The sequence below is a fragment of the Cyclopterus lumpus genome, chromosome 10 (genome assembly GCF_009769545.1).
Source record: "Cyclopterus lumpus isolate fCycLum1 chromosome 10, fCycLum1.pri, whole genome shotgun sequence".
In the NCBI taxonomy this organism is placed as follows: Eukaryota; Metazoa; Chordata; class Actinopteri; order Perciformes; family Cyclopteridae; genus Cyclopterus; species Cyclopterus lumpus.
The window spans coordinates 4,186,296-4,206,962 of record NC_046975.1 but is presented as its reverse complement, the minus strand read 5'-3'; the positions used below and the strand labels follow the sequence as shown (position 1 = coordinate 4,206,962).

Below are 20,667 nucleotides of genomic sequence, written 5' to 3'. Positions count from 1 at the left end.
TTCGTGGACACACCACCAGAAAAAAATATGTGCAAAGTGAGATGTTTGGAGAGCAATCATTTTCAAATCGCGCTTGTACGTGTAGTAACAGTAAATTGTTTTTGTTTGTTTTAGACACAGACTGCAACGGGAAGTAATTTAATTCTTGTCGTGCCCAAATGCACTTTGACGGTCACCGTTTCTCCTTCTACTCTTGGTTTTTTTATTCTGTGTGGGTTTATTCGTGCTCTTTATTCTTCCTGTGTGTGTGCGTGTGTGTGTGGGTGTGTTGACCAAGTAATACTACAGAAAGACAATGAAAATGCAAGCGGTAAACAAAACATATATATAAATATATAATAAACCAAAACAGTTGTATTATTATTGTTATTGCACAGTCGTGCTAACACTCTCAAGAGACCTTTCAGGAATGAGGATGATGTCTGGACGAGCTGCACAGACACACTACTTAGTTAAAATCTTCTGTGGTTTGCGATTAAATGAAAGATCTGATCTGAACACTTCAGAGGCCCAGTGAGAACATGAGCATTTCAGCTTGAATCACACTCTTAGGGATACATATGCATTCAGCACTCATAGCCCATCTTATCTCCTCACTGTAAATTCCCCAGTGTTAAAAAATCATTGTTAAAGTATATTGACTCTTTCAGAGTTATTACAACAATAGCAAGAGTAAATACAACCAATTTAGCCTCTAGTGTTGGTGTAAATATTCAGAGTTAAACATGTTGCGTAAAATATACAGTGTAAATTGACTGTCAGAGTCATTACAACTAAAGCCAGAGTAAAACGTCTCCCCCCCATTCAGTTCCCTATTCTAAATCACTTTTTTATATCAAATGTTGATATTTCAGCAGAAGCAACCTTTTAGAATAACTATACGGTGTTCAACCTACACTCGCGCTGTGTTTGTGTCTTGAAATACCGAATTGCAGAGGGCTAACGTGACCGGGCCGAAAGCTATCTTGAATGTGTGGGCAGACTCACGAGCTAACGGCAAACTCGACAATGTAGGAAAGAGGTCTATGTGGAGGAATGACGATGTTTTATTATTTTTAATGTCCACAGATGAGCGTATAATAACAAAGACTTCATGGTTGGTTCAACTAGCTAGCTAACTATCATTAATACCATTATCTGGGACAAACTTAACGTTAGCCTTTGCATGCATGGACACTGCTAGTGAGTAAACAAATTAGTTTCTTATGAATTATTCATTGCATATAATTGCTTCTGTTTGGGCTAGTTAAACAGAATAATCACTTTTCAAAGTAATATGAGGTAACTAATTGTTTAATTACCGTCAGTCCTTTCTAATGTGTGTTTGGCAAAAGCTCGTCAGTGTTAAATGTAACTTGACCATGAGGTCTCAGTAAAGTACAGATAAGGTCATTTTACTGCATGTGTTACCCTGTTTTTAATTAGTAAAGTTTCCGAAAGTCGCCATTAAGTATTGATAACTGAAGTACTGATAACTGAAGCACAGACGTGACGCTTCTTATGTGGTGCATTTTATTATCAGGCTGCACCCTCTCTCTCCCCTGCTGGCTGTGCTCGAGCTCCAACTCCCGGACAGACAGGCGCGTGCGCGCACACGGAGCTGAGTCAGCGCACGGCAGAGACCGTGACGTTAACCAGGTGAGGTGAAAGCAGAATACTGTCTCGAGCTACTGCATGGCTTTCAAATAGCACCAGCTAGCAGCTCATATTTACAGAGGAATTAACAGAGCAGTAAGTGTGTCTGTTGTGTTACTGCTTCTGCTGCTACTGCTTCTGCTGCTACTGCTTCTGCTGCTATCTGCCTTAGCCCTAATGTAAATATGCATATATGGCATGCAAACTGTGTCACAATCATGCGCAAATAATAATGAAACATCAGAGCATTCTCTCCTAATGAGCCTAATTGAGTCACCTGATTTGGCCACTAATCTAATCTTAAAATGTCAAAATGAGTTCTGCCTCCATCTACAGGGGCTCCACACAGTCCAGTTACTTTAAATGAATTGGACAAATGCCGATTGGCATTTTTAAAGCCCAAATCAACCCATATGGTTTTCCCATCTATATGCCAACAGAAGCTGATGTTACATTACATGTCATTTACAATAAGTGCATTAAACCATGAGTACAAACTCAGAACAACAAGAATCAAGAAAGTACAATTTCTTCAATAAAGTTAAACTACAAAGTGCTATCAGTAAGAGCCATTTAAGTGCTACTATGTTACTGTCAGAGTATTTCATTTTATAAATAATAATACGGTTTCATTTTGTTGTTTTTACAGATCATCATGTTAATTAAAACCAAAATAAATAGGGAACAAAAATCAGCGAGATCAGCGAACCGAGCATGGAAGAATTTGTGAATGCTGCTAAGTCATACTCCATTGTAAAAAGGAAAGTGGATGTGTCAGTGACTTTTGAGTGGCTCATTTTCTGGCAAGCTACATTTAGTGGCAAAGTCAAAAGATATCACTGTTTTGGGTTTATACTCTTTCTCATTTTGTTTTCTCGTATATATATTTTTCCCCCCTAAGCTTTCATAAAGTTCTCCATGCCACCTGTCACTGAAGGCATCAGAGTGTACGATGAGACGGGAACAGAGGTGGATCCCGAAGTAGCACAGCAGCCCAACGCTGGTGTCTTCACTATCAGATTTGACTTTATTAAACTTGTTCTATCTTGATTACCATTTCTTTCTGCATAGTTCATGGAATGTTGACTAAGACTCAGTTACCCTTTTGAGGTTATGAAACCCATCAAATTGTAGCTGTTGTTTTTCTCTCTTCCCTTTCTCCTGAACTACATATATCTCCAGGGAACATCTTCGTCTGCCAGTCCACTGCTTGATGCCAATACATCGCTGGACCTTTCAGGTATGGATGATACGGTCCTCGTTGAACTTATAGCCTGCGTCTCTGACGATAGTCATCCTAGGTGAGGATTACAGCCCTCGCAGAAGGAGGATCAAGATGCCAAACGGGTTAGTTGATGTGTAAAATGTTTGTTGTAAACTTCCTTGGTGGATTGCCCCCTTTAAAAAAAAGTAACCCTGTGTATACGGTCAATTGTTCAAAATCATTTCATTTGATGGAATATTGTCTTGTCATTTACGATAATTTCACAGTTATCGTAACTATCGTTATTTCACAGTTTCAAGAAACCTGGTGGAGACCGTGTTGTCAGGGAGTACAACCAAACAAAAGGTCTGACTGGTTTTGTGGTGATTTAGAGACTGGACTGGGTTTGTTAAGTTTACAGCTTGCCACGCTGTTGCATTGCTTTGTGTCCAATGAATGAACTCAAAATGAGACTTGTTTTCCCAACTACTCATTTCATTCATTTTAAAGTGTCATTTTTCAATTGTCATTGCTACGAAATGTATTGAAAGCATTGCCGTTAATATACTTGTTCACTCTGCCCTTATCAGGACGGCACCGCCACGGCATGTGAGAGAGATGTATGCTAAAGGTATAGTTGCCATGTTCCCATACCTGATGGATCCATATTCCAACAATGGATATGTAAGTATTTGCATGGGTGCTTTAGGGGGTAATCCAGGTAGCAGGATGAGATGCTGTTTGTATGAAACTTAATTCTAAAATCCAACTTCAATATTTGATAATAAAAATGACAATTAATCTAATTAATAATAATGTTTACCAATTAGCAAAATCAAAAAATGTTGGTTGTCTGTCTGGGGTAAGCCTACTACCATATCCACCTAGAGAAAGTTCCCATTGTTTTTTGTATTTTCCTCAGGGTGATGTTTTGCAATTTAGCAATAGTTATAAGGGATTTATTGTTATTCAACTACACTACCACAGAGACTTGATGGTAACGTTTGTTCTAGAGTGAAAATGGCTTGAATTGTATGTGTGTACCGTATAAAATGTACTTTAAAATACACATTTCTCAGTGTTTACAGTAATAAAGATTGTACTTTTCCATCTTTTTAACAGAAAGTGAGTTTTTTTCTTGCACAATGTAACAGTTCCTAAAGATGTTTATTGTTTTTAATAAATTGTTATTAAGACATAATGGTGTTTCTTGTTTTTTCTCCTGCGAACATGTTTCACTGTTAACTGTGTTAGCTGTTAAAGAGTTTATTTTTTAAATGTACATTGAAAATACGGTGTTGGGTAAGAATCACACTAATAGGGAGTAAATGTGTTTTAACACTGGCACGAGTCAGCTAAAAATCAACACTATTTAGAGTCATTTCTTAAATCTAAGTGTCAAGTAGCTCTAACACATGAAGAGTAACTTAATCAGTTCATTTTGATTAACACTATAGTCTGAGTGTCAAACGTAAATAACACACAGTATTATTTACATTTGACACTCGGACTAGTGTCAAATCTGAGTAACACTTCTTAGTGTAGTGTAAAATAATAACTCTTACCAGAGTTGCATTGACTCTGAAATGTTAACACTATGTTCAGTGTTACTTTAACACTGTAGATAGGACCTATATGTTAACTGGCTTAGTGTTAAAATGTACTCTTTAAGTGTTGAATTGACACTGCCAAGCTCTCACCAGCTTGCATAGTGTGTGTGTGTGTGTATGATGTGTGTGTTTTGTCAGCTCGGTCAGCAATACCCTTGTCAGCCCCTACATTCATCTTAATTTACCCCCCCCCCCCCCCCCCCCCCCCCCGTTGCCGAGGTGTACCAGTGGGTTGGTGACACTGACCTCTCGGTGGGTGGTGAAGATCACAGGGACATCAAAGTGTGATGTAACAAAAGGAGGGGAGAGTAAATCTGAGGGCCACGGCCAAGAAAGACCTCAAACCCGTTCCAGATAATAGAACGCCTCCCTACAGGGCGATGATCTATTCCTAGTAGAGGAATACATACAGTTATTATCTCTGGCCCTCGGTAGGTTGCCTTTTGAGCTTAAGACCAGAGTCTTTCTTTTCTTTTTTTCAATTTCCTTCATTGGCATGTCTAAACCCATTGATGGAGTCAGTGGGATTGGGAGATTCTATGCCTGAAGTTTCATTGTTTAGTCCTCAGGAAATTACTAAATGTCTTATGTGCTTTAATATGATTTCTCACTGCAGGTTCTCAACATCTACTTTGTTTTATTGAGCCCCTTTCAACATCTATAACTTCGTAAATTGTGTTCACAGTCAGCACATTTTTGGAGAGAAAAAAACTATTTTCATAGATGCAGTTCTCATAGGAGGATGATGATGATGATAAAGGCCACAATGTGAATTATGCAAAAGAGTGTTATATTGTGTTGTACCGTAGAAGTGAAGAAGAAAAAGACAATGTTACAGTTTGGACACTGAAAAAGGCTGAACCACAACATGACGACTTCAAATGTTCTCTTCAGGCAGAGATCAGAGACTGTCTATAAGAAGTGGGCGTTACCCTTTGGTTTCCATCGTTTTGAATCCTCAAGTTTGACGTGGCACAAGGTAGCCCCGCCCTAAAGCATAACCTGCTTTATTGTATATTTTATTCAAATGTGACCATCATTTATGAAATGAACATCATGCTGTATTTAGGAAGACTTGAAACTATAGCGATTGAGACCATAAACCCATGTTTACAATGTTTACTGAGGGAATATATTTCAAGTGAGAAGTCGGGTCATTTTCTCATTGACAATCAGACTTCAAATATATATTTTTACATCATTATTGTCTTTGTGGCGATAAGACTGTACCCAGCTTTTCATTTACTGTGACATCACACATGACTCCTTTCACACTGTCAGTAATGAAGCAGTGGGACGAGTTAAAACAGTCAATGACCCTGAGCGTGTTTGGGCAAGACACTCGCTGCACAACTGTGCATCCAAAACCCACCGCTGTGGGAAAGCACAACCAAATCAAGGCCCTTCTGGAAGGATCTTTCTTGGAATTCGATCACGGCGGAGGAGTCTACTCGAGACAAGATCCAGCACATCACGCTTGAGACGGGGAGGGATAGGAAGGGAAGGTATGAGGAGGAATTCCTGTGTGTAGAGACTGGCAGCAGCAGCGGAGCTCTGACGCTCAACACAAAGTTACACTCGCGGATAAAGTGTGTTTGCAGAATGAACAACCAATAACCTGCCGCAGATCAATGTTTGAACACAGCCTCCGGAACCTCGCCTGTGAGATTATGTGTTCAAGTGCTTTCTGTAAAGAAGGGCTAACGTGTGCTGGTCATGTAAATAAAGCACATGTGTGATTACACAGTATGTTACAGGGTGCAGCTCAACATCCTGTGAGTCAAATGGTATTTATCAAAGATGGCTTCTATTGCTCTGGAGAAGTGTTACAACCTGGAGGTCAGGCTCTGCTGCAGGAGACACACGTTGGAAGGGCTGTGAAGTGTGAACTCGAAGAACACTGCTTCCCAATTTGGTAGATTTGTATTGTTAATTCATCAGGGACACATGTTTATCCATCCATCCATCCATTTTCAATACCGCTTATCCTCATTAGGGTCGCGGGGGTGCTGGAGCCTATCCCAGCTGACATAGGGCGAAGGCAGGGGACACCCTGGACAGGCCGCCAGTCCATCGAGGGCACATGTAGGGACATACAACCATTCACTCTCACATTCACACCTATGGGCAATTTAGAGATCAATTAACCTGCAGCATGTCTTTGGACTGTGGGAGGAAGCCGGAGAGCACCCACGCTGCCACGGGGAGAACATGCAAACTCCACACAGAAGGACCGCTCCGACCGGGAATCGAACCCGCAGCCCTCTTGCTGTGAGGCGACAGTGCTAGCCACTACACCACCGTGCAGCTTCTTCTAAATATATAATCCATTTCATCTTATTTCCATATATGTATGTTAACATCTTACTTTGAAAACCGGACTTAGTCACAGGTTTATCCTTCCGTTATCTTCACCAAGGCCCATCGTTGCCAGCTCGATGTGAGCAGATGATTTGACCCAAACATTTGAAGTAACACGAGGAAACCATCTTCTGCTTTCTCGTGATAACAATATAATGATCTCGTTATCATGAGATTACAATAATAATGATAATCACAATGTTCTCTTTATCAAGGCCAGACTTAGATTTTGTGACATGTTTTAAAGAATATGTCAGGATCTGTAGTGTTGTGTCGTGTGTCGTGTTTCCTGATTTATTTTGAAGTCCTTGTCTCTCGTGTCCTGTTTCTCTGCACTTCCTGTCCCTGTGATTGTCTGCCCTGTCCCTGATTGTTTCCTCCTGTGTCCAATCACCTGCACCAGCCCTCTGTATTTAAGTCCTGTTCGTGTCATTCCCCTTTGTCGGTTCGTCTTGTGTGAGCCTGTTTTGTTTGTTTTGAATCCTGTGGAGCAATAAAGTTGCCTTCTCCAGTATTGACGGCGTTTGGGTCCAGTGTCCTGCAGCTGCGCACATAACAGAAGATAAATGTCCTGGTTCTTCTTCCAGCAGATTTATATGGTATCTGAAAATCAAGTAAAGTAGAAGTTGTTTTTTTTAATGGTGCCCTACCATCAGGCTTCAGACATTATTTCCCTATCTTTGCTCTGGGTGCAGGTGTGACACCTTACTACTGTACGAAAATTACAAATGAGTTAACCGTTACTTTTGTTCTCGGCAGACCTTTGGAAGCAAAGCACTTTGAATGGCCTTGCATCATAAAAGTTAGAGGTATTTCCCCCCTAAATTATCAATGAAAATAATGAATCCATTCCATTATCCGAACCACTTATCCTATTTAGGGTGGCGGGGCGCCGGAGTCGACCCCAGCTGACATTGGGCGAAGGCGCGGTTCACCTGGACAGGTCACCAGTCCATCACAGGCCTCATATAGGGACCGACAACCAGTCACACCTACGGGACATTTAGAGTCCAATTAAGCTGCATGTCTTTGGACTGTGGGAGGAAGCCGGAGAACCCGGAAGGAACCCATGCTGACACGGGGAGAACATGCAAACTCCACACAGGACCGCCCAGCCCGGGATCCCAACCCGGACTCCTCTTGCTGTGAGGCGACAGTGCTAGTCACCACCGTGCAGCCCAAATAATGAATCATGTAGCAATATTTTATATTTATTTTATTAAGTATTTTATCTATTGCAAGGCCACATCAGTATTTTCACAATGCTGACATAGACCTCTTTGGACTGTGGGAGGAAACCAGAGCAAAGTGTAGAAAGAAGAAGAAAGAGAAAGAAAGAATTTAAATTAGTCCTGAAGACATCTGAAGAAGGAATTCACTTTCCTTTTCAGTGACAGCACAATTGACATAACCTGCTTCTATTTATATTGTGGAAGGAAACCGGAGCACCGGGAGAAAAGCTTCAGTTCAACGAATACCGGTTGCCTCCTTGTAGTCCTCTGGTGTCTCGAGTCCTAGATATCCTCTTGGGAGAGCAGTGTTCATGTTGGAAGCGTTCTTCCCAGCATTCAGCAGGACGTCTAATGGCTGACCGAGCAGAAGGCAAAGAGCCTTCATTGCGTGGTTTGTTGACTCTTCTGGGATGATGTTCTGGCCAAAAAACAGAAAGCCACGACACATCCCAGTCCCCACATGTCGACGGCTTCAGATATGGGGGGGAGGCCCAAGTCCACCTCTGGACCTCTGTGTGACTAAGGTTGCATTATCATTCCTTCCTTGTTTATGAATCTCACCAAGTTGTTTTTCTCTGGGTCAAGGGCCTTGAGTTCAAGCATTTCCCCGTTTAACGTGATCTTTATGGTCTTTATGGATCTTGATAATATCCGACACTGTCAAGACTCCACTTTGAAACTTGTGGCTGAATACCGGGTGCCTCCTTGTACTCCTCTGGTGTTTTAGTCCTCCATCCTGAATTGTCAGAGCAGTGTTCCCTGTTGAAATAAGTGTTGGTGCTCTTTCCAGCATTCAGCAGGTGGTCTAATGGCTGACCGAGCAGATGGCCAACAGGTCTCATTGCGTGGTTTGTTGATTCCTCAATGTCAGTTACTTGTGATACTGTATTTGATGTGTAACTTCCAGTTCCAGTTATTGGAAGGTGGAACCTTGTGTCCACCTTCCAATAACTGGCCCACTAAGCTAGCGCGTGAGTGTTTCTGCGTTGAAAGAGGTTAGCGTTAGCATAACAACCGGCAAACAGAGTCAGCCATCTTAGAAACTTTTTAATAGGCTATATTTTTTCCATTGTATTAGTATTTAGGTTTCCTCTTAAGTTAGGTTAGCTTACTCTCCACTAAAGTTGTGTATGTTCTCCTGCTAAGTGAGCGGAGGTGAGGAAGGCGGAGGAGGGCTTGGTGAGAGGAGGGGTGACGCGGAAGGGGCGGTGCGGTTCTCCTCAGCGGGCGGTGTCAGCGGGAGGGACCGGGACAGGGATTCATTTCCCCGGGTGATTGGACTGGACTGCACGAGCGGACTTCAGGTGAGAGGAAGGAGCCGTTTAGGGCGTTTTCTCGCGGCTCCGCAGGGGGACGTCTGGCGTTAGGCTCCCGGAGGAGCAGCGGAGCGGCTTTATAACTCACTGCGCGGACCAACGATAGGCTACGTTTTTATACAGTAACTCAGAATGTGTGTTTTTAACATGATAACAATGCGCAGTATCTGTGAGGAATACTGTGAAGATGACACGAGCTGGTTTGGACACTGGAAAGATCATTGTCTCCGCACACTAAACAATTCCATTAAATTATTCAGTCACGTGTGCAAATTTACGCTTTATTTATTCTTCATTACAATTTTATATATATATCTATATCTATATAGATATATAGATATATCTATATCTATATAGATATAGATATATCTATATATATAGATATATATATAAAATAAAATATAGAGACTGTTTATATATATATATATATATTTGTATTGATCACGTCATTTTTATTTGATGACATCATTTTTGTTTTATTAATATCGTCCTACACAAGCCTCTATACCTTTTACTTTAAGTAACCTATCCAGAAAACATAGCAAGGGCAGGCCTTAAAAGCAATGTTGGTTACTTATGCAGCAGTGACATCTTGTGGCATACAATATTAATATTGTATTTCTGTAATCCTACACGATTTTGTACACGATGAGTTGTTTTACCCAGTAAATCAGTAACCATTGTCTTAAGGTCTTCAGGATCTATTGCCACGGCTATTGTCTGCACTGTGTAGACAGGCCTGTTTTTGCATTAAGCAGAATGCATCATTCATTATTCAAATAACTTGGCAATAGGTGACATAAAGCAGCGTGTGATCAGACCACCGTCCCTGTGTTGACATTGGTGGCTCTGTGATTGCCTGTCTTTGTCTGTGCGTGACTGCCCATGCTATGCAGCCACTGCCTTTGCATGTTCGTGCTGACGCATCGCCCATTTGTTTATGTGCTAATGCTGTAACAAGATCGTATATTTTCTTCCAAGACATCTAGACAGGAATCTTGAGTGAACTTGATTTGGGGGAAAAAAGAAAAAGAAAAGTCAAAAGCAACAATTTGAGTGGACTTTCTCCAAAGTCGCCGGTGGAAGATGGAGAAGGGGGAGGAGGCGCATCATTGATGTCTTTACGTTTGATCATCAAATCAGACTGTAGAGGCTATTGATATCTCAGACTCATAATGCTTGTTTTGTCCGGGTTGCTTTGGCTTCCTGGCGTTGCATTGATTGTCAATAAAGCAAGTTGCCATATCTTCTTGTCTCAGCTCTCTGCTGCAGAAAGCTTTCTCATATCCTGAATCATACACAGTACAGTCTAATCTCATTATTCCTTATTACTGGGACTGTATGACTCGGCTGATGTTTTGTGTTATAACATTGATGTAGGGTGTGATGCTACAGAGCCACCCGAGCCTAAGATCTGTTGCTGAAGGGATCTGGATCCAAAAAGGGACCCACCTCTAGCCTGATTGTGGTATCACATCTCGCCCCAAATTACTAAATCATTTTCTCATACGTCACACCGCTAATATATATATTTATTATACTTGGGCATAATATGTTCACAGTGAGGGCTGTGGAGGTGGTGGGGGGCTTAGGTTCAGTAAAGAAAACATCATGGTTTGGCTTAAAGGGACCAAACTAAAACTTAAACTAAAGCACTTTGTCAGATTAAGGGTCAAACGGATTTTGGTTCCCATGGGACACAAACGACCGTCCCTCAAAAACATAATCTGCAGTACAGTTCCGTTGTATAGTAGCGTCACTTTTAGGAGATAGGGCTGTTTTGGGGATTGTTTGCCAAATGCCATTCACCTCCATTTGTATTTGTATCTCGAGAGGCTCTCAAAACAGAACAACTTAAATCATGGGGAAGTAGAAAAGTATGATTTTCTTGTGATTTGGGTGAACCAATCCTTTAACCTCTCAGATAGGAGTTGTTTCTTCACTGTTTTGCTCCCAGCAACAAGCTCAGGGTCTGGTCTGACCGTACAGGGGCCAATGTGAGCAAATTAATAAAAACATCTGCTGACTTCACGACTCTTTCCTGCTCGGGCTAATTCACATCTTGTCCCCCCCAGTGGCTGCCGTTCAGTAAAAGGCTCGTAGGGTCACGGGTATGGAAATGCTGACGGCTCATTTAAAGGCAGAGTCCCTGATTATGGGCTGTGTGCATTTCTCCATTGGACGTTTCGATACGGTCACAGTAATTATACAGCACTTAAACCTGCTTTATAATACATTTAAAGAAAGACATGAATATCAAAGATTTTACAACATGGGAACTTTAAGGCATCGCCGCTCCTTTGCGACAATATTCTATGAATATGAAAAGTGAAATGTAGGGACCCAAACACCCACATTACAATCACAATCAATCATCAATACACAGGAGCTCATACCATCAAACCATTACTTCCTGGTCCTGCTAAAGGAAGAAATGGCGAAAGAGGAGGAATGCCGACTCATTTATTTGAGAAACACACACTATAATTTTGGCATGTGATCGTCATAATCATTATGTGTATAACGTGTGGAGAAATTGTATGACAGCACTGTGCTGTGTTATTTCATAGGCGTCAGCATGTCAGCGAATGTCAGCGCCGAGGAGATGGAGGAGATCAAGGAGGCCTTCCAGAAAGTGGGTGAGTAAAGGTGTGTGTGTGTGTGTGGATATTGCAGCAACCAATCAGACAGTGATGAACTAGTCATCCATGTTTGACGTGAGGGTAAAGCAGCTGAACAAACGCATGCTATCAACACTGAGCGTTCCCCATCTGACAGACAGATGTTTGTCTTGGGATAAACGGGAGGAAATTTAAACCCGTGACGCGCCCACATTTAAGTTTTGAATTGTTTGACATGTTACACCTGCTGTTAGCTTAGCTTAGCATAACGACTTGAATCAGCTCGCTCGGCTCTGTCCAAGGGAAAAGGTTTCAAGTGTTGGCTAGTGAGTTTAAGAGGTGCTGGTAGGCTGATTAGCCAGGCCAGCTGTTTCTCCTTATGCTACAGTCTTTGTGCTAAGCTAACTTTCTCCTGCCTCCTATGTAACAACCAGACTTGAGCGTGGTATCAGTCTTCTCGCCGAACTCTAAGAAAGCGAATGAACGTGTTTCACCAAACTGTTGGTGGAATTGTTTCGAGGGATACTTTGTCACATTTATTACATATCTCACCAAAAGTCTGGATAGTATATCACTCTCTTCTAATGCTGTTCTCATGTTGACTGTGCAGTGACCTTGTGATTTTGACTGAGAATGGTTATTCCTCTACTGCACACTGTGCTGCTATTGTCGCACCGATGGGGAAAAGAGATTCAAACTTGTCATTTCCCCTGGCTCTGCCCCTCTTCTCTAGATGTGGACGGTAACGGGTACATCAGCGCCTCTGAACTCGGTGACCTCTTCAACGAGGTGGGCTATCCCATGCCCGGGTACCAAGTCAGGCTACTCCTCCAGAAGCTGGACAGAGACAACGACAGCCGCATCAAGCTCGAAGAGTTCACGGCTGTAGGTAACACTAACTAGACGGATTCACTGCCCTTACTGACAGTTGACTACACATTGGGGCCCAGGTGGTTCAGTCCAAAGTGTGGGCATAGTGCGGGGCCCGACACTTTGCCTATCAAATGAACCCGATTGACTCGAAGCCTCGGCGTGCCCTTCTTTTGTGTGTGCACATTCAGATTTTCACGGAAATGAAGGACGACCGCGCGTCCCAGAGTTTCAGGAAAGCTCTGAACAAGAAAGAAGGTATCTTAGCCATCGGGGGAACCAGCATGATCTCCAGTGAAGGAACCCAGCATTCCATCTCTGGTTAGTAACACGAAAGCCTCTGAAATGGTACGCAAGGGCCTGGATGTCAGCAGGCCAAGACACCTGACATTTGACCCCGCTGTATTTCAGAGCAGGAGCGCTTTGCCTTTGCCAACTACATCAACTCTTCTCTGGAGAAGGATCCCGACTGTAAACACATCCTGCCCATCAACCCCGAAACTGAAGCTCTGTTTAAAGCAGTGGCAGACGGCATCATACTTTGGTAACCGACTTTGCGTTACATGTGCTTCTCTATCCACAACTCTAACTGTGACCTTCATCTGCACCTTTTTAATTTGAGCCTCACCTGTGAACTTCTCACAGTCGCTGTGGAGGCCTTGTTTCACGTCAGTGTGCTAATGTGGTTTTTCTTCTCTCGCGTGCAGTAAACTCATCAACCTCTCCGTCGCCGACACCATCGATGAGAGAACCATCAATCAAAAGAAACTCACCGCTTTCACCACACAGGTGAGTTAGTGACACAGTGATCAGCTGCGTGTGTAGTGTTCAGTGATTTAACTTCGCTACACACATGCACACTATGTTCTGACCTCCTGTTTTGGCGCTCCGTCACCCAACTTCAACTCCAACAGGAGAATCTGAACTTGGCTCTGAACTCCGCCTCGGCCATCGGCTGCCAAGTCGTCAACATCGGCGCTCAAGATCTGAAGGAGGGGAAGCCTCACCTGGTGCTCGGGCTCCTCTGGCAGATCATCAAGATCGGACTGTTCGCCGACATAGAGCTGAGCCGCAATGAAGGTAGGAACAAACCACGCGCACACACTTCAGGGACTCTAACACACAGATCGTAAAGGTGTAAAGTATCGTGTCTACCTGTGTACAGCTATAGCAGCGCTGCTGGAGGAAGGGGAGAGCCTGGAGGAGCTGATGAAGCTCAGTCCAGAGGAGCTGCTGCTGCGCTGGGCCAATTTCCATTTGAAGAAAGTCGGCATGTCCATATCCAACTTTTCTGGAGACATTAAGGTGAGGAAGCGTCAGCGTGAAGCCCAAACCTCTCAGTGAGAACCTCCGTTTCAGGCTTTCTAAGACGTCAGACGCCTTAGTGCCGTTTTTGTTCATTCTAGGGTCGTGAGCTGCCATCTGATTGATATTCAATATGTGGATTTAGCAGAAAAATGACATATTGTACAGTCGGGCAATTATCACGATATTTAGACCTAACTCCTCGTATCAATGAGAAAATATTGCAGGCATTGATATTTTTTTATAAGTAATCATTAGTGACGTGGACTAAGCGGGTTAAGACAATTGAGAAGATGACATCACTTTACCGTAATGCATCCTTGGAAATTAGAAAACGACTATTGTGCCATAAGACGATATCCAAAAAGGATATCGATATAATATCCATACAGCTAAAAACGTAACTCAATGCTAGTGAGGTCCACCCACACGAAGGGAAGAAACCAGCCGTTTGTGGTGGGGAGTAACTCGTCTGTTTCTTTGCAGGACTCCAAGGCGTACTTCCACCTGCTCGAGCAGATTGCTCCAGACGGCAGCAAAGCGGACGTCCCACGCATCGAGGTGGACATGACCGGTGTCTATGTGAGTCGGACTGTTAGTGTGTTCTTCACCTTCCACAGTCTTGTTATTTCCGTCACATTTACAGCAGGGATCAGGTAGTGCGTTGGTCCCCTCTGAGAGGAACACTTTTCAAAACACACACACAAACAAACTCTACAGTCTAATCTCTGTGGTTATCAAGTGTCCGTTCCATTCACCGTCTTTATGTTGCATGTCTGAACCGTCCTCTCGACCCCGGCCTAATGTCAGCGTTGTCTATGAGGACAGGCCTTTTCATTACAGTACCACCCTTGTGAAACTCAGCCAATCACATGACAAATACAGGGTCTGCTGCATAGCAATTGTTGTGCGTGCGACAATGAACTGACACACGATTTAGCACTCGGGCCCGTGAAGGATGTTCTGTAAACCCCCTCCCACCTCCTGTGTCTGTATGTGTGTGTCGCCCAGGAGAAGGATCTCACCAAGAGGGCGGAGTGTATGCTCAAGCAGGCCGACCGCCTCGGCTGCCGACAGTTTGTGACCGCCACCGACGTCGTGAGTGGAAACGCGAAGCTCAACATGGCCTTCGTGGCCACGCTCTTCAACAAACACCCGGCGCTCACCAAACCGGAGAACCAGGACTGGACTCTGGAGAGTAAGTGTGGAGGAATAGTCCCCTCCCCCTCCCACATATGCCACCGTCGTGGACGCTAACCTCTCTCTCTCTCTCTCTCTCTCTCTCTCTCTCTCCCTCTCCCCCTCTAGGTGAGACCAGAGAGGAGAGGACGTTCAGGAACTGGATGAACTCTCTGGGAGTCAGTCCGCATGTTCACCACATCTACGGGTCAGCGTGCCTCCGTCTGAAATAAGCTGCTTTGCTTCCAGACCGTTTGTTGCTTACTCAAACACGTCCCTGTGCGTATGCTTGTGTTGATGCAGCGATCTGCAGGACGCCATGGTGATCCTCCAGCTCTATGAAAGGATCAAGGTGCCGGTGGACTGGGACAGCAGAGTCAACCTCCCTCCATTCAAGGGAGTAGGAGGAGGGCATTTAAAAAAGGTACATTTACGCACTACTTTACGAACTGCTACAGCAGGTGTTGCAGGTAATAAGGGGAAATATATATATGTATATTCACTACCGTTCAGAAGTTTGGGGTCACCCAGACAATTTCATGTTTTCCATGAAAACACTTTTATTTATCAAATGAGTTGTAAAATGAATAGAAAATATAGTCAAGACATTGACAAGGTTAGCAATAATGATTTATATTTGAAATATTAATTTTGTTCTTCAAACTTTGCTTTCATCAAAGAATGCTCCATTTGCAGCAGTTTTATAGCTTCTCTCACTAGCATAACTGTTTTCAGCTGTGCACAATGGTTTACAAGGGTTTTCTAATCATCATTAGTCTTCTAAGAACACAATGTACCATTAGAACACTGGAGGGATAGTTGTGGAAATGGGCCTCTATACACCTATGTAGATATTTCATTAAAAACCAGACGTTTCGACCTAGAATAGTCATTTACCACATTAACAATGTATAGAGTGTATTTCTGATTAATTTAATGTTATCTTCATTGAAAAAAACAGTGCTTTTCATTGAAAAATAAGGACATTTCTAAGTGACCCCAAACTTTGGAACGGTAGTATATATATATATATATATATATATATATATATATATATATATATATATATATATATATATATATATAAAAATACTAGAAATCATTTTGCAATATTCTAACCAGCCGGGTTAGGTTGAATAAAAAACGCTTCAGTGGTAGTTTCCATCAACAATAAATGTCTCCAAGATCCCATTTTGCTACACAACAACACACAATTAACTGTGTGTGTGTGTGTGTGTGTGTGTGTGTGTGTGTGTGTGTGTGTGTGTGTGTGTGTGTGTGTGTGTGTGTGTGTGTGTGTGTGTGTGTGTGTGTGTGTGTGTGTGTGTGTGTGTGTGTGTGTGTGTGTGTGTGTGTGTGTGTGTGTGTGTGTGTGTGTGTGTGTGTGTGTGTGTGTGTGTGTGTGTGTGTGTGTGTGTGTGTGTGTGTGTGTGGTGTGTGTTTTAGATGGAAAACTGTACCTACGCTGTGGATCTGGGTAAGGAAAAAGCCGGTTTCTCCCTGGTGGGGATCGGCGGACAGGACCTCTACGATGGCAATGCAACACTAACTCTGGCCCTGGTGTGGCAGCTAATGAGGAGGTGATTTCCACTTTATAGTGAAACCTAACTTCTTTACCTGGTAACGCCACGAGAAACCCTGCAGCCTGAAACAGCTAGAGGGCGCTGCTCTGTGGGTAAACAGTTCCTGTCAGGAGCCGGGTTTGACGTGAACGATCTGTGCGCAGGTACACGTTAAATGTTCTCGAAGACCTCGGACACGGAGAAGTGGCAGGAGACGACTTGATAGTGTCATGGGTCAACAAGACTTTGGCCGAGGCCGGCAAGAGTTCCTCCATCAAAAGCTTTAAGGTGAGTTTTAACAACACGACCAGCCTGTGCGCTGTATTTCCACCCTCCACCAAAAAGAAGGTCGGTTCTATTTTTACGGTGTGCTTCATATAATGTTTTGTATACGTTTGTGTGTGTGTGTGTGTGTGTGTGTGTGTGTGTGTGTGTGTGTCTCCCTCCGTTCAGGACAAATCGATCGGGACCAGCATGCCAGTTCTGGACCTGATCGATGCCATTCAGCCCCAGAGTGTGAACTTTGAGCTGGTTCAGATAGGAAGTCTGTCCGACGAAGACAAACTAAACAATGCCAAGTAATTACCTACTATTCTGTGCGTTTGCTCCTGGTGACTTAGAGGTTACAGTGCGCCTCCATTCCAGCCCAGAGGACAGAGTTAACGGAGGTGCCCTTCAGCCCTATTCATACAGGACTAACTAGTATCATCAGGGGATCTCATGGGATGTAGATGTGGTCTGATGCCATTGGGTCTCCATGCTGCGCAGCGAGATGGAACTCTTGAACGTACCCCCAAAATGCTGCTCAAACTGTAGTTTACATTTCCCCATGCAGCCTCCATGATTCTCAAACAGGAATGAGGCACAGACCATATCATGGGACTATATTATCACATGACCTCTGCGTTTGGTGAAATATGGACGGTCATCCGTGTTGGAATAAATTACAGTCACAGACTTCCACAATTATGACAAATTACTCGAGGTCCCCAGGTAATACTAGTCCGGTGTGAATCGGGTACGTGGATAAAAGCAACAGTCTCTCCACAAAATATTATGCATACAAATACACAAATATATCTCCAAATGTAGCTGGTGAAAAAAAAAAAAACCCGGTGACGATCAAACAATATGTCGAACAGAAATAAATGCATTTCCAAAAATACAAAGAGGGTCACAGATGTCATTGGTTGCCATAGTGATCCTAACCGTGACCCTTTCCTGCACCAGATTTGCCATTTCCATGGCGAGGAAGATCGGGGCCAAAGTCTACGCCCTGCCGGAGGACCTGGTGGAGATCAACCCCAAAATGGTGATGACCATCTTCGCCTGCCTGATGGGGAGAGGCATGAAGAAGGCGTAAAGGAGACACACACACACACACACACACACACACGCACACACACACACGCACACACACACACACCCTGCTGAAAGCAAAAGACATATATAAAAAAATCAAGGAGATATTTCTTCTTCAGAGCTTCAGGTTTAATCACGCCTCAGCGTTTCCCATGTGCCACTGCCTCATGGTATGTCGGTTCCATGCTGCGGTATCTTCCAACTACAATAACGATGTTCTTTACTGAACACCGTTTGGCCTTTAAAAACAAAGAAAAAGACCAAAGCTGTGTGAGGCTTTAGGCTATTTATGTCCCTGGAACCTGTCAAACATGTAAGTCCTTTAACTAACCGCTTTAATCACATCTATTCTAATGGGATTTTAGGGGGATGCTTATGAAATAGATTAATGGATGTAATACGAGGCATGCGTTTAGGTATGATTAATGGCTCATCATTTAAAGGGGTAAATCCACAAACTGACCAAATAACATGAATGCCATATCTCGTCTTATTTCTTCACTTATGGTGACTGTTTCATGCTATTTGGTTATTGGTAAACAATTAATTTAATTCATTCATACATTTATCAATGAATTGACCCAAAATGAATTCATCCCGATAAAAAAAAGAAAAAGAAAAGCCAACTCATATTATATTACATCTGGGGGAATTAAAAATCTGGATAAAGATATTTCTGACCCCTGACGTTAATCAAACCCCAATATTAAAAACACTTTGAAGCTCCCATTTTAGAGAAATAACAGTGCATCAATGCAGCAGCTTCTTCTCTACCTTGTTGCCATCTGAAATGAATAAACAGCCATGATTGAAATATGATTTCTGAGACTGATTTCCCTTCCTGAAATATTAATATTTCTTTTGTCTTAATGCTGCAGCTGAATATGTGGATATGTTTTAAAATGTTTCAGGTCTTTTGCTGCTGATGTTGACATTCCACTAATGTTCACTTTATTTTTCTTTAATCCCGAATGTGTATCTTTATCGGTCCTGTGGAATTTCACTGTGGGCGAGATCATGCTTTACATGATAGCAATACTTCCAAAACTCAGTGTGTTATCAGATCAATAATATTCAATAAAAGCATTTTTCCATGGATTGTTTTTCTATTTCTCTTTGTTCTTAGTTAAAGGTGTTGTGAGTATTTAATCATAATCTGTTGATGGACTGGAATTGATTTGGGAATATAATGAATTAATTTTAACTATAAATGAATTATGCATTAAAAATTCTTAGTAAAGACAAGTTTTAATGTTATTCTGTCTTTCAAGAGAAAAAAAAGTGCTGGTGCAAACCGGTTGTACCTCTAACAGCTTGTGTGCATGGCCCTACCCCCTGATCACCGAGGAGAACGTTCACATCTATTCAGCTTGTGGTAACCACGGTAACCACAGACCTTCTTTCAGGCATCAAACCAAAGACCAACATTGACCTCAAGACCAGGCAAAAATGTGGACTCATTTCTGGGTTCGATGTTTTTCCTGCAACTTAAAGCAGCTTCCTGGTACTGAAAGCTTTTAGTGCTCTTCTTTCATCAGCAGGGGGCGCTGCTCCTTCATTAGTGGAGACGGCTGACCAGAAACAGGACGGAGGATTCACCTGTTGATCTACAAATACATAGCTAAAGGCTAAAACACAGAATTAAATGCATACTTTTAAAAATGAATAATTCAAAGTTAAAATGAACACATGTAATCCATATATCCATGTAATTAATCTTAAACTCAAGTCTCTGTTTATTTATTTACGTATAATGTCCTACCTAACCTTAGTGTAAAGCTGGTTAGATTAGCCTAATATTCAAATAACCATTACAAGTATGATCTAAGATACCCTGTTGCACCGAAGCTAAAAGAGTGCTTGGCTTGTGGGAAGTGTTGGGCAGTGGATTACTACATCTGGATCAGTTCGGTGTTGAGTTGTCTACTCTAAAAAGCCTTGATGGCACACATAAAGCCACAGCTGGATGTCGATGTTTTCAATTTCCCTATACCCAAATGTCAAGCTTAAAGGAGTCGTTCAACATTTCGAGAACACACGTACTCACCTCCTTCACGACATTAACGACATTGTGTTCCACAAAACAAATGAGGTGCAGCGGGTTGATGAGCTTTAGTCGCCGCCATGCTTTTATGACATGCGTCCGTCTGCCCCGTCGATTTTTGACGAGGAAAATGTCCTCAAATTTGGGATCAATGTCCATCAATAGACTGGTTAGAAATCTGGTAGTCAAAGGTCACCGTGGCCTCGCGCTCGTCCCATTCTCGTGAATGCAATTCAGCAGAAAGAGCACATTTCTTCCCATTTTGCTCAAACTTCCACTGCTTAGAATTAGGTGGTCAAAAGCAACTGTGACCTCCCAACACACCTTTTTGGCCCTTACTCAAGACTTGTATGCTAATCACTGTAT

General features: G+C 42.7%; 1 protein-coding gene across 2 annotated transcripts; it reads left to right on the top strand.

Moving 5' to 3' along the window:
• Positions 1 to 9,188: 9,188 nt before the first annotated feature.
• LOC117737637 (plastin-3-like) lies at positions 9,189 to 19,353 on the top strand. 2 transcript variants are annotated; one of them, XM_034543720.1, is made up of 16 exons: positions 9,189 to 9,346; positions 11,929 to 11,997; positions 12,713 to 12,864; positions 13,041 to 13,170; positions 13,261 to 13,393; positions 13,557 to 13,638; positions 13,764 to 13,929; positions 14,015 to 14,154; positions 14,641 to 14,736; positions 15,166 to 15,352; positions 15,463 to 15,541; positions 15,637 to 15,757; positions 16,780 to 16,913; positions 17,060 to 17,183; positions 17,349 to 17,473; positions 18,126 to 19,353. In XM_034543720.1, the coding sequence occupies exons 2-16, from the start codon at positions 11,937 to 11,939 to the stop codon at positions 18,256 to 18,258; spliced, it is 1,863 nt and encodes a 620-aa protein (XP_034399611.1). In that variant the 5' UTR covers positions 9,189 to 9,346; positions 11,929 to 11,936; the 3' UTR covers positions 18,259 to 19,353. The 2 variants fall into 2 exon arrangements, with proteins under 2 accessions (XP_034399611.1, XP_034399612.1); XM_034543721.1 differs by lacking the exons at positions 9,189 to 9,346; positions 11,929 to 11,997 and having other exon boundaries at positions 12,768 to 12,868.
• Positions 19,354 to 20,667: the final 1,314 nt, after the last annotated feature.